Source organism: Dendrobates tinctorius, unplaced genomic scaffold, assembly GCF_039654945.1.
Source record: "Dendrobates tinctorius isolate UK_male_01 unplaced genomic scaffold, ASM3965494v1 ptg000006l, whole genome shotgun sequence".
Taxonomy (NCBI): domain Eukaryota; kingdom Metazoa; phylum Chordata; class Amphibia; order Anura; family Dendrobatidae; genus Dendrobates; species Dendrobates tinctorius.
In genome coordinates, this window is record NW_027361674.1 from 15,358,593 (window position 1) to 15,381,272 (window position 22,680).

At 45.4% G+C, this 22,680-nt stretch overlaps 2 protein-coding genes across 8 annotated transcripts in view; both read right to left on the reverse strand.

Moving 5' to 3' along the window:
* SYT16 (synaptotagmin 16) overlaps nt 1-13,492 on the reverse strand; it is a 95,560-nt gene extending 82,068 nt beyond the window's left edge. For 2 of the 4 annotated variants that reach the window (XM_073570987.1, XM_073570975.1), the window contains exon 1: nt 13,364-13,492. Coding sequence is in view for 1 of the 4 variants with exons in the window: in XM_073570991.1 (XP_073427092.1) it covers nt 13,167-13,179 (13 nt within the window). In the remaining 3 variants the exon portion in view is untranslated. The other 2 variants (XM_073570991.1, XM_073570978.1) reach the window with 2 other exon arrangements.
* Nucleotides 13,493-19,267: 5,775 nt separating this feature from the next.
* SNAPC1 (small nuclear RNA activating complex polypeptide 1) overlaps nt 19,268-22,680 on the reverse strand; it is a 66,480-nt gene continuing 63,067 nt past the window's right edge. For all 4 annotated transcript variants that reach the window (XM_073571040.1, XM_073571059.1, XM_073571051.1 and 1 more), the window contains exons 11-12: nt 21,818-21,892; nt 19,268-19,462 (exon numbers count right to left, since the gene is read on the reverse strand). In XM_073571040.1, coding sequence (XP_073427141.1) covers nt 19,413-19,462; nt 21,818-21,892 — 125 coding nt within the window. In that variant the 3' untranslated portion in view covers nt 19,268-19,412. The remainder of the gene's footprint in view (nt 19,463-21,817; nt 21,893-22,680) is intronic.

Consider the following 22,680-nt stretch of genomic DNA (forward strand, 5'->3'; position numbering starts at 1 on the left):
TGGAATCAGTACCTCTGCCTCTACATTATGCTACTCTTAGATTATTATCAGTAGCTGATATGCGTAAATCTACGAAAGTAAATGTAAAATGTAGCTTGAAAGATAAATTAGGAAAATGCTTCAAATGCTTATATAGCAACTCCTCGATCCTCCTCTGAAGATCCTGACACTTTCTGGATATGTATGCAGGCTATCCATCAATACAGCAAGGCCGCGAGGTCGAAACCAATATTATGGGAAAAGCACAGTCTGGGGGAATGGAGCAGGAATTGCGGATCTTCCCCGACTTAGATATACGGCTGCAGTGCAGAATCCGATTACCTTGTCACTTTCTAGGATCGAGGCTTTTATCAAGCAAAATGCATTATCCCTATCGCGCTTATTAGTGCCTGACCGGTTTCCTCTTAAAAGCTTTATGGTGTAAGTTATCGTCCCCGGGGCCCGATGATGTGAGGGGATGAAGTTTCTTTCCAAATCTCTTAGGCTAGTTTCACACTAGCGTATTTTACACGCAGCGCACGGCGCCGCTAAGCCACGCCCCCTGCCCGTCCCGTCTGGTCATCTCCTCCTACTATCGCACACGGCCGCATGCGATCTGCGCACCCTATCTTTAGCATAGGGTGCGCAGACCGTGCGCTAGTAGGATTTTTGCATGCGCTGCGCACTTTTGAAGGTGCGCCGGTGTGCGCCGAACGCACCATGTTGCATTTTGGCGCACTCGGCTCACTTTCATAAGTGCGCAGCGCACACAAAAATCCTACTAGCGCACGGCCAGCGCACGATCTGCGCACCCTATGCTAAAGATAGGGTGCGTAGATCGCATGTGGCCGTGTGCGATAGTAGGAGGAGATGACCGGACGGGGCGGGCATGGAGCGGGGCTTAGCGGCGCCGAATACCAATACCAAATATGTGATTTTTTTACTTTTTTAAATTGCTTTAATTTTAATGGGGCAAAAGTGGGATGATTTGAACTTTTTTTTTTTTTTTACTTTTTTTCTAAACTTTTTTCACTTTTTACTCTGTTATTCAAGCTGCTAAATGCTGACTTTCACAGGAGGATCGTAATGACAAGCATGAGGGTCTTCAGCAGACCGTTAGCTGTCATGGCAACCCATCAGCAAGTGTGGAGTGACTCGTCCACATTATCTGCTAGGAAAGATACGGGCTCAGTGTGTGAGCCTGTGTCAAAGGCAATGACACAACATAATGTAATGGATTGGCTCATTTGCTGCCCAGAAAAGTCTATGGAGAGGGAGAAGAAGGAAACTGTACAATGAGAAAGAGAAGAACTGAAACGCATAGACAGTGCTTTCTAGTAAGTAATAAAATTCACATGAGCTGGATGCACAGCAACACTTCTCAGTTTAGGTATATAATATACTCCATACTGAGTGTCACAAGTTTTCAGCGACAGAGAGGAGCCAGAAGACCACAGTGTCTGATTTCTCCTACTCCTGCACTGATTATAAGCACTTCACCGTCATATTAAACGGTGTATATTTCTTTTAGCAATGCAGTGATTATTCTGCTCTGTTGAGAGCTACTGGAGCTAAGGCTCTCAGTTGTGCACTGTTAGCCACTTCAATCTCCTATATAAACTGTGTACTGGCTAGCACTCATTGTCATAGATAGCTTATGCTGGATGGTTGGTGGTGGTTATTATTGGAGAAGGCGTTTGGTGGATTTATCTGTGACTGTTGCTAGGTTTTGAGTGTGTGATAATTATCTTCTCCTTCTTTGGTTTAACCCCATCCTCCACTCCCCGGTGTTTACCTCCGTTAAATATTTTAGTATATTAGTATGATTGGTATTTTCATTTATCCCTGTACGTATTACCTTGTTAGTCTGGTAGGTGTATTACGGTACAGTACTACTCCCCTCTTCCCTGGGTGGGGGAAGGGTACAGACAGAGGGCAGATTCAGGAGCTAAGGCAAGGTACGTGGTCCCGGAGACTTCACCATCAGAAGTAATCCGGTGAACAGGGTGAGCTAGGGGTGCCCCTAGCGTTAAGGACAGGGAAGGAGGCCCTGGTCCTGGGAAAACGGACAACAGAGTCGTAACACTGAGCATGTGCTACGTAGAGGCAGAAGAGCAGAAATATCTCATGTCTGTGTTTGCTATGCATGGGAGACATCATAGCAGCTAGTCTTCTCCTGAAATATCAGGAGAAACAACTGGCAATTAGGGAGACAGCAGCGGGGAAAACTGGTGAAATGGTGAAAAATGCAGGATACAAGTAATGGCTAGACATCGTCTTATTCCCCATGTACTCATAAAACAACAAATTGTGAAAAGTCACCTGAAACAGACACATTTCACTGATTAATCCCCTTCCCGATCAGTGTCTGCACACTTGGCAGACAGGTTTCCTACATTACGACGGTATATGTTGGTGCTAGCAGGAAAGGTTTCTGTCTGTCCGGAGAATCTCTGGTACTTGGCGGTTCTGCAGAAAATGTTCTCTGCGTACTCCCTATGTTCATCACGTGGGCAGCTCATCAAGCCGTGTAATGTGTCCCAGAGTGCACCATCCTAGATCTGGGCCACAGACTCGTGCAGAAAAAAAAATCTAATTATTTCAGACATTAATATTCGCTCACCATGGATTTGTAACACAAACATCTGACGTTCGATGTCGTACGGCTCAAGGCAAAGGATTTAGTAACAATCAGAAGAGTTGCACAAAGGTACGACCATAAGGATCAATCAGCAATGACTGGTTGTGTACATAGGGGGCGCCGACCTCCAGGACCCCCACTCATCACTTGCCACTTAAGAGCCAGGACCGTTAGGATCTCTGTTTGGCTTGGACCTATATGTCCACAACTAGCACCAAAGCCATTGATTTCTATTGAGTGATGGTTTAGACAGGAGGTGCACAACCAATGTTTTGTGCAAATCTGGGGTTCTTTGCAAACCAACTTGGGGATCTCCAGAAGACAGCAATATCTTCCCCCAATAGTGGTCCCCCCATCAGACTAGGGGAAGAAATGATTATTCCAGGAAAGAGTCTATATCCTGCTCATGATCCCCATGCGGTGTTAGAATATCCCAGCCCTGCTCTGATCTTAAGTGACTAGCAATTCTTTTAATAGGGGGTTGCAATTTAAGCTATTTCCTATTAATGGGAATCCGTCACCAGGTTTTTCACACATAGTCTGAGAACAGAATTATGTAAAGGCCGAGACCCTGATTCCAGCAATGTGTCATTTACAAGGCAGCTTGCTGTTGTATTTATAAAATCACAGTTTTATCAGCAGCAGATTATCACTAGAGGACTAGTAAACCTGCTGCCAGGTAGTCTTCCATATTCATGAGCTCTGAATAACCTCACCCCCACCACTGATTGTCAACTTTGTGTGTACACTCTGCTAATCAGTGGTGGAGGCGGGGTTATACAGGGCTCAGCATTCAAAGAGCTGCTAGATCTGCAGATGATAAAACTGTAATTTTATCAAAATGACAGCAAGCAGCCCAGTGATAGATACCGATTCCAGCAATGTATCTCTACTTCATGCTGCTCTCAGATGAGGTAGAAAAAATGTGGTGCTTGTCATTATTATTTTCTGTAGTTTAGCTTATATAATATTAATGTGATGTACATGGCATCAAACCAAGCAATGTCCACCGTTGACAGCATGAATGCAGCAGGCGCCAGGATAGACGGCTCAGCGTGTTAGTAGCATTACTGTATGGAAATTCTGACTTCATTTTTAATAGTTTTTTCTTTTGCTGCCAATCTATTACAAAGGGTTATTCCAAGAAAGAAAGTGATGATGACAATTATTATATACCACCACTTTCTGATCGTGGACTTCGAACTTCTGCGACCCTCACTCATCCTTCACAAGAATGCAGCTCTGCTGGAAACAGAAGCACAGCTGGTAACCGGGAGCGCTGCTCTGAAGCAGTGGGGAAACCACAGCCCTAGTTTGTGAATGGGGATGCAATTCAGTGTCTATCAGAGCTGGTGGTAGAGAGCGTTGCTCTGCAAGTAAAAACTGCTAAAACAGGGTAGTGGTCCTTTCATTCTCTACCAGGGGTAGAGTGACATCTAAGATCAGGATCTTGCCTAAGCAATGTGCCATAGCAATTAAAGTCCCTCAGACACTTTTGTTACTTGTTGGTCGTATGATAGTTTGGCTGACAACTCTCTCCCCAAGTCAATGGGTGGAACGTTCCTGTGTTCTCAAAGAAAATTGGCTACGTCGAGAAGGGGTTAATAGTCTTTTTTTTCTCCAGCAGTACCACAAAGTGAGAATTTAGTTTTGACTTGCAGTACTGATGTATAACCTTTACACAGAACCACAACAGTAGAAAAAGTCCAGTAGAGCCAAAATAAAAGCCGTATACAGTGCTAAGACTCAGCGGTAGGAAGAAATTACACCCATGTTCACAATCTGTTTTTCATCCTTTCCAAGCTTGGAGTTCAAGTCTGTAGTGTCCGGCGTTGCTCAATTCCCTTGTATTTAATGAGGCTCCACAAGTCTAGTTTGCACACAACCACATATATGCAAATTGCATACTTGTAATCAATCCTGCTCCCGGCAACAGAGAATCCTCACAATGTGTGCACTGTGAGGATCCATAAGTCTCCAGGCACTTAGTCACTGTAGACTTGAACCCAAAACCTGGACAATCCCTTTAAGGTTTTCTTGGCTCTCCATGGATGTTGGAGTAGTAGCTTTACAATACATGTGTCACAAGTGTGTCACGTCCTCCTGTGAGATCTGAGGTTAAAAGATCACTACGTATTGTGAATCAAAGATCTTCCATTTAGGCCTTGGTCATGTGAGACTTCTCCGAGTATCTTCCATTTAGGCCTTGGTCATGTGAGACTTCTCCGAGTTTCTAGCAAGTCTGACCCCGGCCTTAGCCTGTGTATTTCGGTCCTATATTTAATTAAATTGGTTTTCTCTGGTGCTGAAGAGGTTAACAACCCTTTCTATGCTGGTCAGAAACTTGCAGCTCCAGTTTCAGCTTGTGATCTGGTCATTACCTCTCCCTATAACTCCTGGCCAGACTCTCTCTGTCTTGCCAGTGAAAGCTTTGCTTCCTAGCTCCTTGGAGACGCTGTGCTGAACAGGAGTTTGTTGCTGCTACTGGTGCTCGTTTCATGCTGTTTTTGGGTGTATGCTTTCCTCGTATTCCTATTTGGTTGGTACATTTCTACCTTCCTTATATACCTCTTTTGTCTTTGTGTCTTGCTTGCCTTAAGCTCCCGTCACACACAGCGATCTCGCTAGCGAGATCGCTGCTGAGTCACAAGTTTTGTGACGTAACAGCGATCTCACCAGCGAGATCGCTGTGTGACTCTTACCAGCGACCGGCCCCCTGCCGGTTATCGCTGATCGTCCTGGAATGGCCAGGACATTTTTTTGATCGTTGGTCTCCCGCTGGCCAGCACGCATCGCTACGTGTGGCAAGCGGGAGACCAGCGATCAGCGAGCAGGCACTGGTAACTAAGGTAAACGCAGGGTTTCTAAGCGGCGCGCAGCGCTTAGAAACCCAATGTGTACCTTAGTTACCAGCACGCTGGTAACCAAGGTACACATCGGGTTTCTAAGTGCCGCGCGTCGCTTAGAAACCCGATGTGTACCATAGTTACCAGCTCCCTGCACCAGCGCGCTGGTAACTAAGGTACACAGTGGGTAACTAAGCGACGTGCGTCGCTTGTTACCTGCGTGTCACTGGTGCTGATTGCTGGTGAAGCTGCCTGTTTGGCAGCTCACCAGCAATCATGTAGCGACACACCAGCGATCCTGACAAGGTCATATCATTGTTGGGATCACTGGTGCGTCGCTACGTGTGACGGGGCCCTTACATTTCTGTCCCAGGCCTCATGGGGTGGGGGAGGGGGCAGATCAGGGGTTAACAATAGCATTGTAAGGATAGAGACTCGGGCCTCTCTACCTTCAAGAGTACCCCTGGAAAAGGGATAGTTAGGGTCCCAGTTTCAGAGACAGTTTGAGGCCCCCCTTCCTTACCCAAGGCCATCAAAGCGTGACATCGTGCAGAGTTAAGAGTTGGAGAACAGGAGAACACTAATCTATAGTGTAGATGCAAAGTGACCTAGTGTTACTGACCTGGCATAACCTTTGTGCTATGACCGTCTCCAGTATTCAATGAGTGAAATGCTGAGTGACATGTTAACCAGCAACAGACAGATGCTCTGAGCAGGACACACACTGTCCGCACACAGCATGTCCACTAAGCACTGCAGCCCTAATACATCCATCGGAAAAGTGCAAGAAATCAATAACAGCCAAATGAACCACAACTGACACAAAGCTGTAATGTCTGATCAATATCTCTCACTAATAACATATCGCCCAGTGCAGGGTGTGTGAATGGGAACCTGTCACATTTTACAGATGTAGCGGTGGCAAACTAGAAGATGTCAACATGAAAGTCTGACCAGATGGAGAAGAATCTAAACAAATTGACTATAGTATCCTCGTTAGGTATTGTGGCTTTCTTCATTACATGGTTTCTTATGTACAGTGCCATCCCTCATTACATGCCACCCTCTTATTGTATACACCTACAGCACTACACATGCCCACGGCTGTACACCTACAGCGCTACACGGGCCCATGGCTGTACACCTACAGCGCTACACGGGCCCACGGCTGTACACCTACAGCGCTACACGGGCCCACGGCTGTACACCTACAGCGCTACACGGGCCCACGGCTGTACACCTACAGCGCTACACGGGCCCACGGCTGTACACCTACAGCGCTACACGGGCCCACGGCTGTACACCTACAGCGCTACACGGGCCCACGGCTGTACACCTACAGCGCTACACGGGCCCACGGCTGTACACATACACTACACATGGCTATACATAAAGCACTACACATGCATTACACATGGACACGGCTGTACACATTCAGCGCTACACATGCACACATACACACATACACGACACATGCACTCGACTATACATATACAGCACTACACATACATTACACATGGCTGTAGACATACACTACACATGCAAACAGTTGTACAAATACAGCACTACATATGCACACAACTGTACACATGCATTACACATGGCTGTACACATACATTACACATGCACACAGTTGTACACATACAGCAATACATACATACATTCACTCTTTTGAATTTACCAAATGGCTGCAATGAAACAAAGTTCATTTTTCTCTCATTAATGTACACGCTGCACCCCATCTTGACTGAAAAAAACCCCAGAAATGTAGAAATTTTTGCAAATATAAGAAAAATTGAAATATCACATGGTCATAAGTATTCAGACCCAGGGGCGGGCTGGGCCGGGTGACAGAGAGGCAAATGCCCCCCCTGAGCCGATCCCGCAGCACCTGTACAGGGCCTGCCGCACAGCGAATTGTGCGTGGCCGTGCCCCCTGTACTGTGACGCGGACGGCAGCAGACACAACCGCCCGCGTCACAGTGTATCACTGGCCGGGACCGGGAGCTGTGCACGGCCGTCACCTTGACGGCTGCGCACGGCCGTCACCTTGACGGCTGCGCAGCTCCTGCTTCCTCCCTCTGTACTTCGGGGTCAGGTGTCGGGCGTGCGCAATTACGTCATCGTGCACACCGACATGTACCAGACCCTGGAAGCAGAGAGGCGCTGCTGGGGAGCGGCTATGAGGTAAGTATGGAAAACTTTTTTTTTTCTTTATAAAATGAGTTCAATGGGTGAGGGGGTGCGGGGTTGCACATGATGAAGGGGGGTGCGGGGGCTGCACATGATGGGGGGGGGTGAGTGTGGCTGCACATGATGGAGGGGGGTGAGTGGGGCTGTACATGATGAAGTGGGGGGAGTGGGCTGCACATGATGGAGTGGGGTGAATGGGGCTGTACATGATGGAGGGGGTGAGTGGGGCTGTACATGATGGAGTGGGGCTGCACTTGATGGGGGGTAAGGGGGATTACACATGATGAAGGGGGAGTGGGGCTGCACATGATGACTGTGGCGTAAGGGGGACTGCGCATAATGAAGTGGGGGGTAGGGGGGACTGCACAGGATGAATTAGGGGGTAAGTGGGACTGCAACACAAAGAGAAAATTTTGGGCTAAAAAAAGCCCTAGCCAGCTCACCAACCATAGCTGGAGCACGGAACCTCGTCAGGACCCAACGAATGTTGATTGTAGACAAAAGAAGGTAGGAGCATTCCAGCTACTAAAATTGTCTGCTTATTCCAAAGTAGAAATTTTAAAATATCATGTCAGAGCTTTCTCCCCACAGACAAATAGATGTGATGTCGGGCACTAGATCATCAGCTACGCTTTTCGATCCTGAGCGGATCTTTTACACAGCTCAGTGGGGGGGGGGAGAGTGGGGCTGCACTTGATGATGGGGGGTAAGGGGGGATTGCACATGAAGGGGGAGTGAGGCTGCACATAATGACTGTGGTGTAAGGGGGACTGCACATGATGAAGTGGGGGGCAAGGGGGACTGCACATGATGAATTGGGGAGTCAGTGGGACTGCACATGATGAATTGGGGGTAAGAGGGACTGCACATGATGAATTGGTGGGTAAGGGGGACTGCACATGATGATGTGGGGGTAAGAGTTACTGCACATGATGAAGTGTGTCTGAGGGGGGACTGCACATGATGAAATGGAAGGGGGATAGGGGGCTGCAAATGATGAAGGGGCACTGCAGATGAAGTGAGGGGGTGATAGGGGACTGCAGTGGATGATGTAAGGTGACTTCAAATTAAAGTGGGGGGACTGCAAATGATGAAGTGGGAGAGAGGACGGAGGACTGCAAATGATGAATTCAGTGTGCGTGAAGGGGAACAGCAATTTATTTGAAGGTGAGGGGTGAGGAGAGCAAATGATGAATTGAAGGTGGAGGCTGGGGAGAGCAAATGATCTATGGGGAGAACGAATATTGAATTTTGAGAGTGGGGGAGTAAATTATGTATTGAATGTGGGGTAGAGCAGTTGATAATGAATAAAGGGTGGGAGAGAAAGACTTGACAATGAATTGAAGCGGAAGCGGCATGTAAATATAATGAATCGGGGTTAGGGTTAGAGCGGGAGGTACATAATGGGGGGCGTTGAAGGATGAAGTGCCTGGTAATGAATTTGGGGAAAGAGTACAGGTGCTAATTAATTTATTTATTAAATGGGGAAAGTGGCTATTTATAGTTAGTGGGGTGCACAGTGGTGGATTATAATTTATATTTGGAATGGTGGGTTGCATAATAACCAATTATATATTGATTGTGGGTGCACCTCTGTCTTCAGATGTATAGTGTAGAAGAAAGGGAAAGTGGGGAATGTGCTCTGGAAGTGGTGCTCTAGGCAACTGTATTATTTTATGCAGAGATGAGTTCTGGCTGGAAGAAGTTATGGTGGTCTGTGCTGGATGAAAAAGAAAAGCAAAAATGAAAGACTTCTGCTAGAGACGTCACTGGTGAGTCAGTGTTTTACCTGTACACTGACACTATACACTGACACTATATACAGAGCTCCTGTGTACATTATCATCTGGACCCGTGGAAGCGTGTTTAACATGAAACAGCCGTAGTCCTGCTTCTTGCCTGCATGCCTGCACTTATTCTGCCTGCACAAACCTTGTCCATGTATGCTTTTCTGAAATAAAGGACTTAGGATTTTTATGATACGGTAAACGGTGTGCTGTTTTTTTTATTTTTTGGATTGCCTCATGTGTGCTTCTTCAAGCAAGCACCTTCACTACCGTGCTTTCACCCTGCAAAGTGTTGCTGACTCAGAGTCCACGCAGTCCACCAGTAAGTAGACTGTTTCTTAGTGCCATTCTATTTTTTTCTTTTTTGATTTACCTCTTGAAATATATATTTATTTTTAATAGTGTAGAGAAGGGCCCGGCCGAAAGAGTCTACTGTGTCGTGGTATCAACTTAAAAATTATTTTGCCAAAACAAAAGCTGCTGGTTATGAATGTGATCTGGTGTTTGATGGGAACTGTTAATATCTGAACGGCGACAATGTGGTGGTGAAGTAGAGTTTTTCCAAAGTGGGCGGTGAGACGGTGGAGGCAGAGCTGGTGTGGAACCTGAGCGGAGTCTCAAGGGAACCCGAAAATTTTGCCAGTATGGGTCCCTGAAATTCCTAGTGGAAGCCATGGTCTGTCTCATAAGTTGCAGACCACAGTTTCCTGAGACTTCAGTGTGCCGACGCAGGCGGCGTGAAGACATTATAGTCTCATGCCGCTCTGCGGACCGGAAGAGAAAATGGAGGCTGCACTGTCGGGAATCAGGATGAGGCGAGTATAAACTTCATTATTTTTAATATGGAGAACTGGGGCTATCCTACTATATATATATATATGGGAGAACTGGGGTCTATTATATATATATATATATATATATATATATATACACATACACAGAGAGAGAGAGAACTGGGGCCGTCGTACTATATACAGTATATGGAAAGAACTGGGGCCGTCAAACTATATATATGTGAGGAGAGCTGGGGCCATCATACTACATATATGGGCAACAGTGGCCATCGCACTATATTTATGGTGGGAACTAGGGCCATCACACTATATATACTATATATATATCATATACCTATAGTAAGCTTGGTTCTGCTCCCATTATCTCTGTGGTAAGCTCTATTCTGCTCCCATATTTATGGAGTAAGCTCAGTTCTGCTCCCATACCGCTGTTGTAAGCTCGGATCTGCTCCTATACCGCTGTAGTAAGCTTGGTTCTGCTCCCATATCACTGTAGTAAGCTCGGTTCTGCTCTCATATCTCTGTAGTAAGCTCCGTTCTGCTCCCATATCTCTGGACTATTCTCCGTTCTGATCCATATCTCTGGAGTAAGCTCCGTTCTGCTCCCATAGCTCTGGAATAAGCTCGGTTCTGCTCCCATATCTCTGGAGTAAGCTCGGTTCTGCTCCCATATCTATGCAGCAAGCTCCTTACTGTTCCCATATCTACGTACCAGCCTATTTTTGAAGCCTGTTATCTCTGAAGCTTTAATGCAATGGCCAGAGATAAGCAGGGAAAAGGAAGGCTACTGCAGCTCGAGGGTGAGTTTGCTAAAAACACATGAAGGACTCCCAGACTATGAGAAATAAGATTCTATTGTCTGATGAGACAAAGATAGAACTTTTTGGTCATAATTCTAAGCGGTATGTGTGGAGAAAACCAGGCACTGCTCATCACCTGCCCAATACAATCCCAACAGTGAAACATGGTGGTGGTGGTGGCAGCATCATGCTATGGGGGTGTTTTTCAGCTGCAGGGACAGGACAACTAGTTGCAATTGAAGAAAACATAAATGCGGCCAAGTACAGAGATATCCTGGATGAAAACCTCTTCCAGTGTGCTGTGGACGTCAGACTTGGCCGAACGTTCACCTTCCAACAAGACAATGACCCTAAGCACATAGCTAAAATAACAAAGGAGTGGCTTCAGAACAACTCTGTGACCATTCTTGACTGTCCCAGCCAGAGCCCTGACCTAAACCCAATTGAGCATCTCTGGAGAGACCTGAAAATGGCTGTCCACCTACGTTCACCATTCAACCTGATGGAACTGGAGAGGATCTGCAAGGAAGAATGGCAGAGGATCCCCAAATCCAGGTGTGAAAAACTTGTTGCATCATTCCCAAGACAACTTATGGCTGTACTAGTGCAAAAGGGTGCATCTACTCAATACTGAGCAAAGGGTCTGAATACTTATGACCATGTGATATTTCAGTTTTTCTTTAATAAATTTGCAAAAATTTCTACATTTGTTTTTTTCAGTCAAGATGGGGTGAAGTACATTAGAAAAAAATTAACTTTTTTGAATTTACCAAATGGCTGCAATGAAACAGAGTGAAAAATGTAAAGGGGTCTGAATACTTTCCGTACCCACTGTATGCACACGGCTGTACACATACATTACACATGCACACAGTTGTGCACACAGTGCTACACATGCACACAGCTATACACATACAGCACTACACATGCATTACACATGGCTGTACACACACTACACATGCACAGTTGTACACATACATCATTGCATATGCACACAGCTGTACACATACTACACATACACATGCATAAAGTTGTACACATACAGAACTACACATGCACACGGCTGTACACATACGCTACACATGCACACAGCTGTACACATACAGCATTACATATTCACACAACTGTACACACTATACATGCACTCGGCACATGTACAGCATTACACATGCATTACACATGGCTGTACACATACACTACACATGCACAAAGTTGTACACATACAGCATTACATATGCACACAGCTGTACACAGACTACACATGCACTCAGCACATGTACAGCACTACACATGCATTACACATGGCTGCACACACACTACACATGCACACAGTTGTACACATACGGCACTACATATGCACACGGCAATACACATACAGCACTACATATGCATTACACATGGCTGCACACATGCGCTACAGATGCACACGGCTGTACACATGCGCTACAGATGCACATGGCTGTAAATATACAGCACTACACATGCATTACACTTGGCTGTACACATACACTACACCTGCACACATACAGCACTACATATGCAATACACATTACACATGGCTGTAAATACACTACACATGCACACAGGTGTACATATACAGCATTACATATGCACACAGCTGTACACATACACTACACATGCACTCAGCATTATGTACAGCTCTACACATGCATTACACATGGCTGCACACATACAGCGCTACACATGCACACGGCTGTACACATGCACTCGGCTGTACATATACAGCACTACACATGCATTACACATGGCTGCACACATACACTACACATGCAATACACATTACACATGGCTGTAAATACACTACACATGCACACAGTTGTACACACACAGCATTACATATGCACACAGCTGTACACATACACTACCTATGCACTCGGCTATATACATACAGCACTACATACATTACACAGCTATACACGTAATTACAGGCACACATTCATGCACAGCAGTTACAGATTCCTCCCTCTGGTACTAACCTCCTCATCCTCTGCACAGTCTCCTATTGCAGATCTGCCAGGAGGGGTTGGTACCTACTTACAAACTGTAAACAAAATGACTGCACCATCCCCTTCACTGCCCGTCTCCCATCACAGGATTATACTCACTGTCTGTGGCCATGGTGCTTGGTGCAGAAGAAGCCCCCCCTAGCCCAGTAGCAGCTGCGTGCAGTGAGGAGCAGGGAGGATGCTGAGAGGCTTCATGTTACACAACCAGTACAGGGGAGCAGAGCTGCTGGAGATGCTGCAGCTGGCCTCATTGATGATGATGACCCATCACACACACTACAGCTGCAGCTTCCTACCTCTTGTGAGGTGTTACTGCCCAGGGCTGAGCATTGCATTGCAGATCCAGAGCAGGGAGTCACAGGAGCACAGCAGTGGCTGCTGATCAGTGATTGGCATCTGCCGACTGCCCCTCATCAGGACCACTGTCACAACACATCTCAATGCTCCATCTCCGTAGTCGCACCATAGCCATAAAATGATGTCACTCACTACAACTATTATAATTTATGTGACAGTGTCTGAAATGTAATCAAGTGAATTTTGAAAGGTGACGGAAGCGGAGCAGAAAATGGTGTTTATGCTTCTCTCATAATGACACATTCCCAGACTACAGCATTGGACTCTCAAACTGTGCACATGACCCCCCACCACCACCCTGCAACATGAATACAAGCCCCAATTACAGCGAGAAATCTGAACTAAGGCAGAGCGAAGATCAGATCCCTGTACTGACACAGACCAAGATCCCCCAAAACTAGTGCTGACCCTAAACTAATACAGTCTGCAGACCAGACCCCTAAACTAGTAGACCGCAGACCAGACCCCTAAACTAATACAAGACCGCACACCAGACCCCTAAACTGGTATGGATTGCAGAACAGACCCCTAAACTAATACAGACCGCAGACCAGACCCATAACCTAATATAGACCGCAGACCAGACCCATAACCTAATACAGACAGCAGACCAGACCCATAACCTAATACAGACAGCAGACCAGACCCATAACCTAATACAGACAGCAGACCAGACCCATAACCTAATACAGACAGCAGACCAGACCCATAACCTAATACAGACAGCAGACCAGACCCATAACCTAATACAGACAGCAGACCAGACCCATAACCTAATACAGACCGCAGACCAGACCCATAACCTAATACAGACCGCAGACCAGACCCATAACCTAATACAGACCGCAGACCAGACCCATAACCTAATAGACAGCAGACCAGACCCATAACCTAATACAGACCGCAGACCAGACCCATAACCTAATACAGACCGCAGACCAGACCCATAACCTAATACAGACCGCAGACCAGACCCCTAAACTAATACAGACCGCAGACCAGACCCATAACCTAATACAGACAGCAGACCAGACCCATAACCTAATACAGACAGCAGACCAGACCCATAACCTAATACAGACCGCAGACCAGACCCATAACCTAATACAGACCGCAGACCAGACCCCTAAACTAATACAGACCGCAGACCAGACCCATAACCTAATACAGACAGCAGACCAGACCCATAACCTAATACAGACAGCAGACCAGACCCATAACCTAATACAGACCGCAGACCAGACCCATAACCTAATACAGACCGCAGACCAGACCCATAACCTAATACAGACCGCAGACCAGACCCATAACCTAATACAGACCGCAGACCAGACCCATAACCTAATACAGACCGCAGACCAGACCCATAACCTAATACAGACCGCAGACCAGACCCCTAAACTAATACAGACCGCAGACCAGACCCATAACCTAATACAGACAGCAGACCAGACCCATAACCTAATACAGACCGCAGACCAGACCCATAACCTAATATAGACAGCAGACCAGACCCCTAAACTAATACAGACCGCAGACCAGACCCATAACCTAATATAGACAGAAGACCAGACCCATAACCTAATATAGACAGCAGACCAGACCCCTAAACTAATACAGACCGCAGACCAGACCCATAACCTAATATAGACAGCAGACCAGACCCCTAAACTAATACAGACCGCAGACCAGACCCATAACCTAATATAGACAGCAGACCAGACCCATAACCTAATATAGACAGCAGACCAGACCCCTAAACTAATATAGATTGCAGACCAGACCCTAAATTAGTACAGGCCCCAGACCTGACTGCTAAACTAAAGCCGTTAAGCCTCTGTGGCTTGGGGACTCTATAAGATGTCTCCCCTTCTCCCTGGAGTCACCCAGATACTGGGGGTGTTGGTAAGGCTGATTTTGAGACTATGTGCACACGTTGCGGATTCTGCTGCGGATCTGGCCCTGCGGGTCCGCAGCAATTTCTGCTGCGTTGTACAGTACCATTGTTTTCAATGGTAATACCAAAAACGCTATGCACATGCTGTGGGTTACAATCCGCAGCATGTCAATTCTTTGTGCGGATTCCACTGCGGTTTCACACTTTCACCATTGTGAGGTGTGAAACCGCAGGGCTAAACCGTAGGCTAATCCGCAGGTAAACCACAGGTATTTTGACCTGCGGATTTTTCAAAATCCACAGCACTTCCAACTACATGTGCACATAGCCTTAAAGTTGGTGCCTGTGACCAAAGACATTTGCACAGATTATTAGTTTCTTGGACTGTATGTAAGATTAGCGATCCAGCGAGTCGATAGCAATAACTCACTGTACACCACACACCGAACCTACTGATCAATACCCCGGAGTTATTGATCAAGTGTCTAACACTCAATGGAGCCATTCCGACATCCTGTACTAGTTAATTGTATTGGTGCTTCTAGTTTTCCGTGCACCTTCATAGTCAGTGCCGCGCTCAGATGACACCTTATTTTAGTGGCTCTTTGCTTTGGCTAATAGAGAGGGATTTATAATCCTGATGTCTCTCTCGGTAACCTCTGTCTGCCCTTATAGCGTATAGGGATAGGGTTTGTCCCATAAAAGGGGTGGTCTCATTAAAGACAATCCTGTAATGTGGCAGCCATTCAGACCCCCACCAAACAGCTGATTCTGATGGAGGAAGCCATGGCCAGCTGGACATGGGTGCTCGAGTTAGGTATGGACATTAATATCATAGATGGACAGTTCGTACCGACGAGAGCGGCTGCCTGTTAGCAGCGAGCTAATCTGGCTCAAAGAGGCCTATATGATGCTCCCCCAATTAATCTCCTTTCTGCAGCCTTGTTTCTTTATGTTTCCATCAATGGAGTTGGATCAGTGCTCGTATTTTTCATGGTGAGATTATATTTTTTTGGGTATAAGGGATGACCCCAGAATTTTACAGCGTTTGCTGTATAGGTTAGAAATGTTATATTTGGATCAGACTTTTACAGACAAGTAGTGGGTGGGCGGACACATGGATGTTCCAAATTAAAAAAGAAAAAAAAAGAAAAGTTTGGGTATTGTTCTGGTACCCGAATCAAACTCTAATACCATTCCAATGAATGGAGTGCCCGAACATCGGGAGTTTTACCATGCTGTCATTTGCATCTGGTCACAGCACTGCAGTTTCGATGCTGTCACACAGATGACAGTGTGAAAGCCAGCAGCTGTGACCGGTGGTGGAAGCAAAGAGGGCGTACCCTGATGAGGATGAGTAGTCACCAGATGACGCCTGACCATTTAGCTAATAAATAGATAAAAGCAAAAAAAAAAAAAGCCTGGGGTCCCCTATATCCTTGATAACCAGCGCAGGTAAAGCATACAGCTGCAGTCTGCAAACGTCAGTTGCCCGCTTTATCTTGGCTGGCTATCAAAAATAGAGGGGTCCCTACACTTAATTTTTTAATTATTGAAATAATTTTAAATATGGCGTGGGGTCCCCCCCATTTTTGATAACCAGTCAAGCTAAAGCAGACACAGCTGGTGGCTGATATTCTCAGACTGGGAAGGAGTCTGTTTATTTCAATTAAATTACTTTACTCTGTCTTTATTACATTTGACTATGGGTTAGTAACGGGGGTATCTGATACACGCCTCTCCATTACTAACCCCTGGGCGGTAGACATAAAACAGCTGAAATCTACCCCAAAACTCTTACCCGGCGCCGGACAAAGCATCAGAATTGGCGCATCTAATAGATGTGTCTCTTCTGAGACGGATGTGGGCTGCAATTTTTAGGCTGGGGGGGCAATAACCATGGTCCCTTCTCATTCTGAGAATATCAGCCCCCTGCTGTCTGGTTTGGCTTGACATGTTACCAAAAATTGGGGGACCCCACACCGTTTTTTAAATTATTAAATAATTTTAAAAAACGGTGTGGGGAGCCCTTTATTTTTGATAACCAGACAAGATCAAGCTGACAGCTCGGGGCTGTGCTAGTTATCAAAAATAGGCGAGGCCCCACCTCTTTTTTTCTACACAGTGTGGCTTCCAATCACAGTCATGTCATGTATTGACATGGCTGTGATTGAATCAGAAGTGCCCGCACAGGAAAGCTTAATTGGGTGCGCTGCCGCCTTTCAATAATTTTTGTTCGGTCTGCCAAACCCAAACAGTAACACAGACTTCCAGGAGAAGTCCTTGTTCGGGGTCCTGCACGGACCCCAAACATTAGCATTCAGGTTTGCCTATCTCTACAAACAAGGTGAGACCAAATACGCTTTTACTTATTTTTTTTTAAAAGTCTAACAAGTGCATATGCCATCTATTTAAAAAGACCCTTTCAGCAGGTTTTTGAAATGTGAGGGCAGCATGATGTAGGGGCAGAGAGTCCAAGCCCAGTGATATGTCATTTACTGGGCTGGTTGCTGTCTTTTTGATACAATCACACTTTTCTCTGCCAGAGATGTGGTCATTGGAAACTACAAGGAAACATTAGCGACTTCTAGCTCCTCTCGAAGGTGCCACGCTTGCTAATATGGCTGTCTAAAATTTAACAATCCTTTTATATGTAAAGACCCCTTTTTTAAATTGATTCAAAGTATCTTTCCACCATGTGTATGCAGCTCCATGTGTCTTCATGGTTAGAAATTATTGTAGTTTCATGCTTCAGTCATTTGCTTCCTTTAGATCGCAGAAGAAGGAAGAAAAAGGGGCAGATGTAGGAAAGAAGCATAAGACTTTACAGGACTTTGGTCTGGCCGGCGACCACATTGGTATTAGGGCAGAGCACACTTCCTCGGCTGGCGTGCTAATGCCAGCCACCTGGGCGCCTCCACCAGACATTATGCGACAACAGGCACCTTGTAATCGCGAGGGTGCTGACATTCACGTGCTGGCTAAGGAAATTCTTACTGCCCAGATCTGGCGGTTACAAAGTCCAGACATGGATACTGGACCAGGGTCCTGAAAGTCTTTTTTGCTTAACGTTAGCATCAAGTTTTAAAGGGAATGTCAGAACACTGACCACATGGTCGTGTATGGCAGAGACATACCAATTCTTGGATACCTGTGTGGCTCCTATGTGAAGAAAAAAAAAAAAGAAAGAAAAATACAATCATATTTGTATACAAATGAGCCTGGAAATGTGTTGGGAGTGGCCCAACGCACCGGCTGTCCCACCCCGATACACAACTAAGCTCATTTGCATAGGTTTTCCTCTACACTCACCACATCACCTCCTCTCTGTTCACAGTCTACGGGGCTGCCTGAAAAAGCCAAGCGCTGTTACTCGGCCATCTCCGGCAGTCCCATACAAAATAAGTGAGGCGGGGGTGTGCATGCTCTATTCATCCCCTATCCATAATTACCGCTGAGACCCCCCGGCAATCCCAAGAACAGGGGGCTTTTCAATCTTGAAAATAAACCCTTGAAGATACAATTCCAGAAAATCTGGTTTCAAACCGGAGTCATAGACTACCATGAGGCAAACGAAGTTGCGCTCCGTTTACTTTTTTTCTGGTGGTGTTTAAAAGTGCATAAAAACAAAGCAGACTCGTCCTGCATCCCGCAGGGGTAAATGGCGCTAAGCTGCAGTACCGGACATGGCCCATGGAGTGCAGTGCCGCTATTTTTCGAATCTCAGACATTTTGTGGGCTCCCATTTTTTTGCAGTTCATGTTCTTGCTCTTTGTCTCAGTGACCACCGTGAGCTGCTTGTACAGGAGTGCGTGAGAAGCAGCTCTATAATGCACTGCCTCTACATGCCGCACAGACTTGTTTTATTACTGAATTGTCTGAATTTTTGGTGCTATTCCGATTATTACATCTTTTCTCTGTTGCTCCGGGAACATGGGATATAATATACAAGTGACTTAGTATTTATTAATAATTAACGTGACAAGAAAAACAGTGACGAATATTGTGGCGAGGTCAGCAAGAAATATTACACCTATATACAACTGTCCATGTGTCGTCCTGGAGCGTTCCTAACCATTTCCGCTTGCCAGTCAAGATGGAGAATCTTCGTCTTTTCTCTGTCTTTTTGAAGCTGGAAGATCTATGAAAGTGAATACAGAAGAGCAGGGATTTTACTACAACTCCACATCTACCATACCACTGCACAATATCAGACGTGATCATCATTATCGCACGCTTCCTCAGGATCTGTCCACTCTACCGGACATTAGTAAACTGACAAATGGGCGTTAACCGTTCAGCTCATGAATGGGGGTGTGTTCACACCTTGTGGGTCAGCTGCGAACACTATCTGTAGAAAAAACAAAAGTATTTTGCCAGGAAAGGAAAAACAAAACATTTATATAGACATTATACTGTGCAAAAGTTTCAGACCGGTATGGAAAAAATGTTGCAGAGTAAAAAAGTTTTCTAACAGAGAAATGTTAATTGTTTATCTTTTTTTATAATAAAATGCAACATGAATGAACAAAAGAGAAATCTAAATCACATCAATATACAGTGTGACTGCCCTTTGGACGCATCAGTTTTTCAAAATACTTGTTCACATTTTTTAAAGGAACTCAGCAGGGAGGTTGACCCAAACATCTTGGAGAAGTAACCCCAGATCTACTGTGGATGTCACTTGTGCAAATCCATCATGGGAACCCAGACAGACTGGATGATGCTGAGATCAGGGCTCTGTGGGAGCCTGATCATCACTTCCAGGACCCCTCGCTCTTCTTTTTGCAGAGGATGGTTCTTAATGACATTAGTTCCAACTTTACTCTCCAAGACCCCAAACATCCACCCAATATCATTAAGAACACGAAGTCCTGGAGGTGATGATCCAGCCCCCACAGAGCCCAGATCTCGGCATCATCCAGTCTGTCTGGGATCACATGATGGATTTGCACAGTCCTCATACACAGAAGATCTGAGGTTAGTTCTCCAACATGTTTGAACAACCTCCCTGTCAAGTTCCTGCAAAAACTCGGTACAAGTACAAAGAAAAACTGATAAAGGAAGAGAGCAGTCACCAGATATTGATTTGATTTTTTTTTTATTTTTGGCAAAATGCAAAATATTAACACTTCTACTGTTGCGGGATTTTTTTCCACACCTACACCATACTTTAGCCCAGCTCTCTATATGTTTCCCTATTCTGCTGTACTAGCAGTGTTTTTATATTGCTGTCAGAGCATTATGGCCCTTTGATTGTTAGAAACCAGTGACTGGCTGCAGCGGTTACATGAGATGGAGGCACTGCTAGATGTGGAGAAATCAGCAGTGAGGTGTATCATGTTTTGATTACAAAACGTTTCACTTTTTATTTTTTCTAATGCCAGAAGCGTAGATTTTGCTGTGGACATGTAAATAATCCAAAGTAAAATCTGCAAAAAAGCAACCATTTATTGTAGATTATACAACAAACTCACTTGAGAATTTGTGCAATAAATCCACAGTTTATCAAAAATACAAATTAAGATGCTGTGGGTGAACAAAAATCCACACTGAAGGTCAATTTCTGCAAGGAAAAAAAAGTAGCATGTGGAGAATTTATAATTCTTATCCACTTTGCGACTACCGTATTGTAAAACATTGCAGATTTTTCGCCCCAAAATACAGATGATAAACGATAACATTTCCGGTACACAGCCTTACACTGTGGGGCGTTATACATCCAACATTCACAGTCCAGATATGGACCCCGATACATGTACCAGGCGAGGATGCTCAGGAGAACCCCGACCAGTCAGTACATCAGGGTCCAAATTTGGACTGTGAAGCCGGCCTTATTGACAATTGGACTGGTATTTGTCAATCAGTCGTAAATTTCCAGAAAAAAATAACTAATACACATTGTACATGGTTCCCGCTCTCTTGATATGTTGTACCTACCGTTTCTCAAGTTTTTTCTTACGTGGTTTTGTTGCCAACACGTCTGTTCACCCGGACCCCCACTGCTTGATCAAAAAAACTGGTCATAAGCGCCGAGCTCCGGAATGATCATGTGCACTAAGTGTGATGCTCTCCTGTTAGATCTCCCGATACCGCATGGTCCCTGCCGAACCTGGTTTCCTTGTCTGTAGTGATGACGTTACATACAACTATGTGACCGCTGCAGCCAATCACTGGCCCACGCATTATCAAGCTGTACATTCCAGCATCATAGCCAACGCCAGTTATTGGCTGCAGTGGTTCTGGGGATTGATGGCAGGTCATTATTGAAAAAAGTTTTATGTATTAAAAATGTATTACCCATGGCATCATGGGACCCCAAAATAATGGTGGCATATTAGGGCTAAGCTGCAGCACCAGATGCAGCATCATACAGCCCATCCTGGGACTTGGAGGACTGTGAGGGATGCGCCGAGTGCAGCGCAGTCATACAAACAGCTGCAAATGAAGCAGTAGTCGTATACAGTCAATAGAGAGTATATACCGATGGTCGTACCTTCACTGCTGGATGAGGAGTCCTCCTCTGGAATTAATGGCATCTCAGATTTTCGTTGAGGCAATGGTGTTAGGGCTAAAAATCAAAAGATATTATTGAGAAGGATCCTGTGACCACATATAATGAGTAATGACCAGAGACAAGTTTCCCAGGCAGATCTAACATGGCTGTAAGGGGGTCTCTGAACACTATATGGGGACGATCACTTCATCATAAAATCTGCAATACAATCCCGGCTTCACAAGGAGATGAGCAGCTGACAACTACACAACCAAAGCGACCAGCAGGAGTACGATCACTGTCATGTATATACGGGCCAGTGATGGCGAATAAACCTTCTCTCAGAAGACCTCGTTTTCGGCCCATGTAAAATGGCTGAGAGCGGTGTGAGGAAATGGTTGCTTAAGAAATTGGACGTAGATTCAAGTCCACAGCTCTAAGAGATAAAGACTTTTTCCAGCACGGAGCACGGGTTTTGTTGTGTTTTATTAGATATTTTCTTCCTGTGTTTTATAAGTGACTAGCTGAAGAGCCCGGCGTTGCCTGGGCATAGTAACTAACTGTGGTAAGTTATAACAAATTATAATGATTGTATTGCACATAAAAACATTTCACATCATATATTCAACACTACAGATTTGTAACACAAATTAACTAAACAATTACCTAAGTAATGAGAGTATTTTATTTTCAACACATTCAAGGGCCTTTTGATAAACAACATTTTTGGTTTTTCCTTTCGGTGCAAAGATGAACAGATTTTTGGCAGTTCCAACTCTTGAACAGGCCACATAAAGTTGACCATGAGAAAAGCATGGAGACTGCAAATCGATCCCTACTACTTTCAAGGACTGTCCATGAGC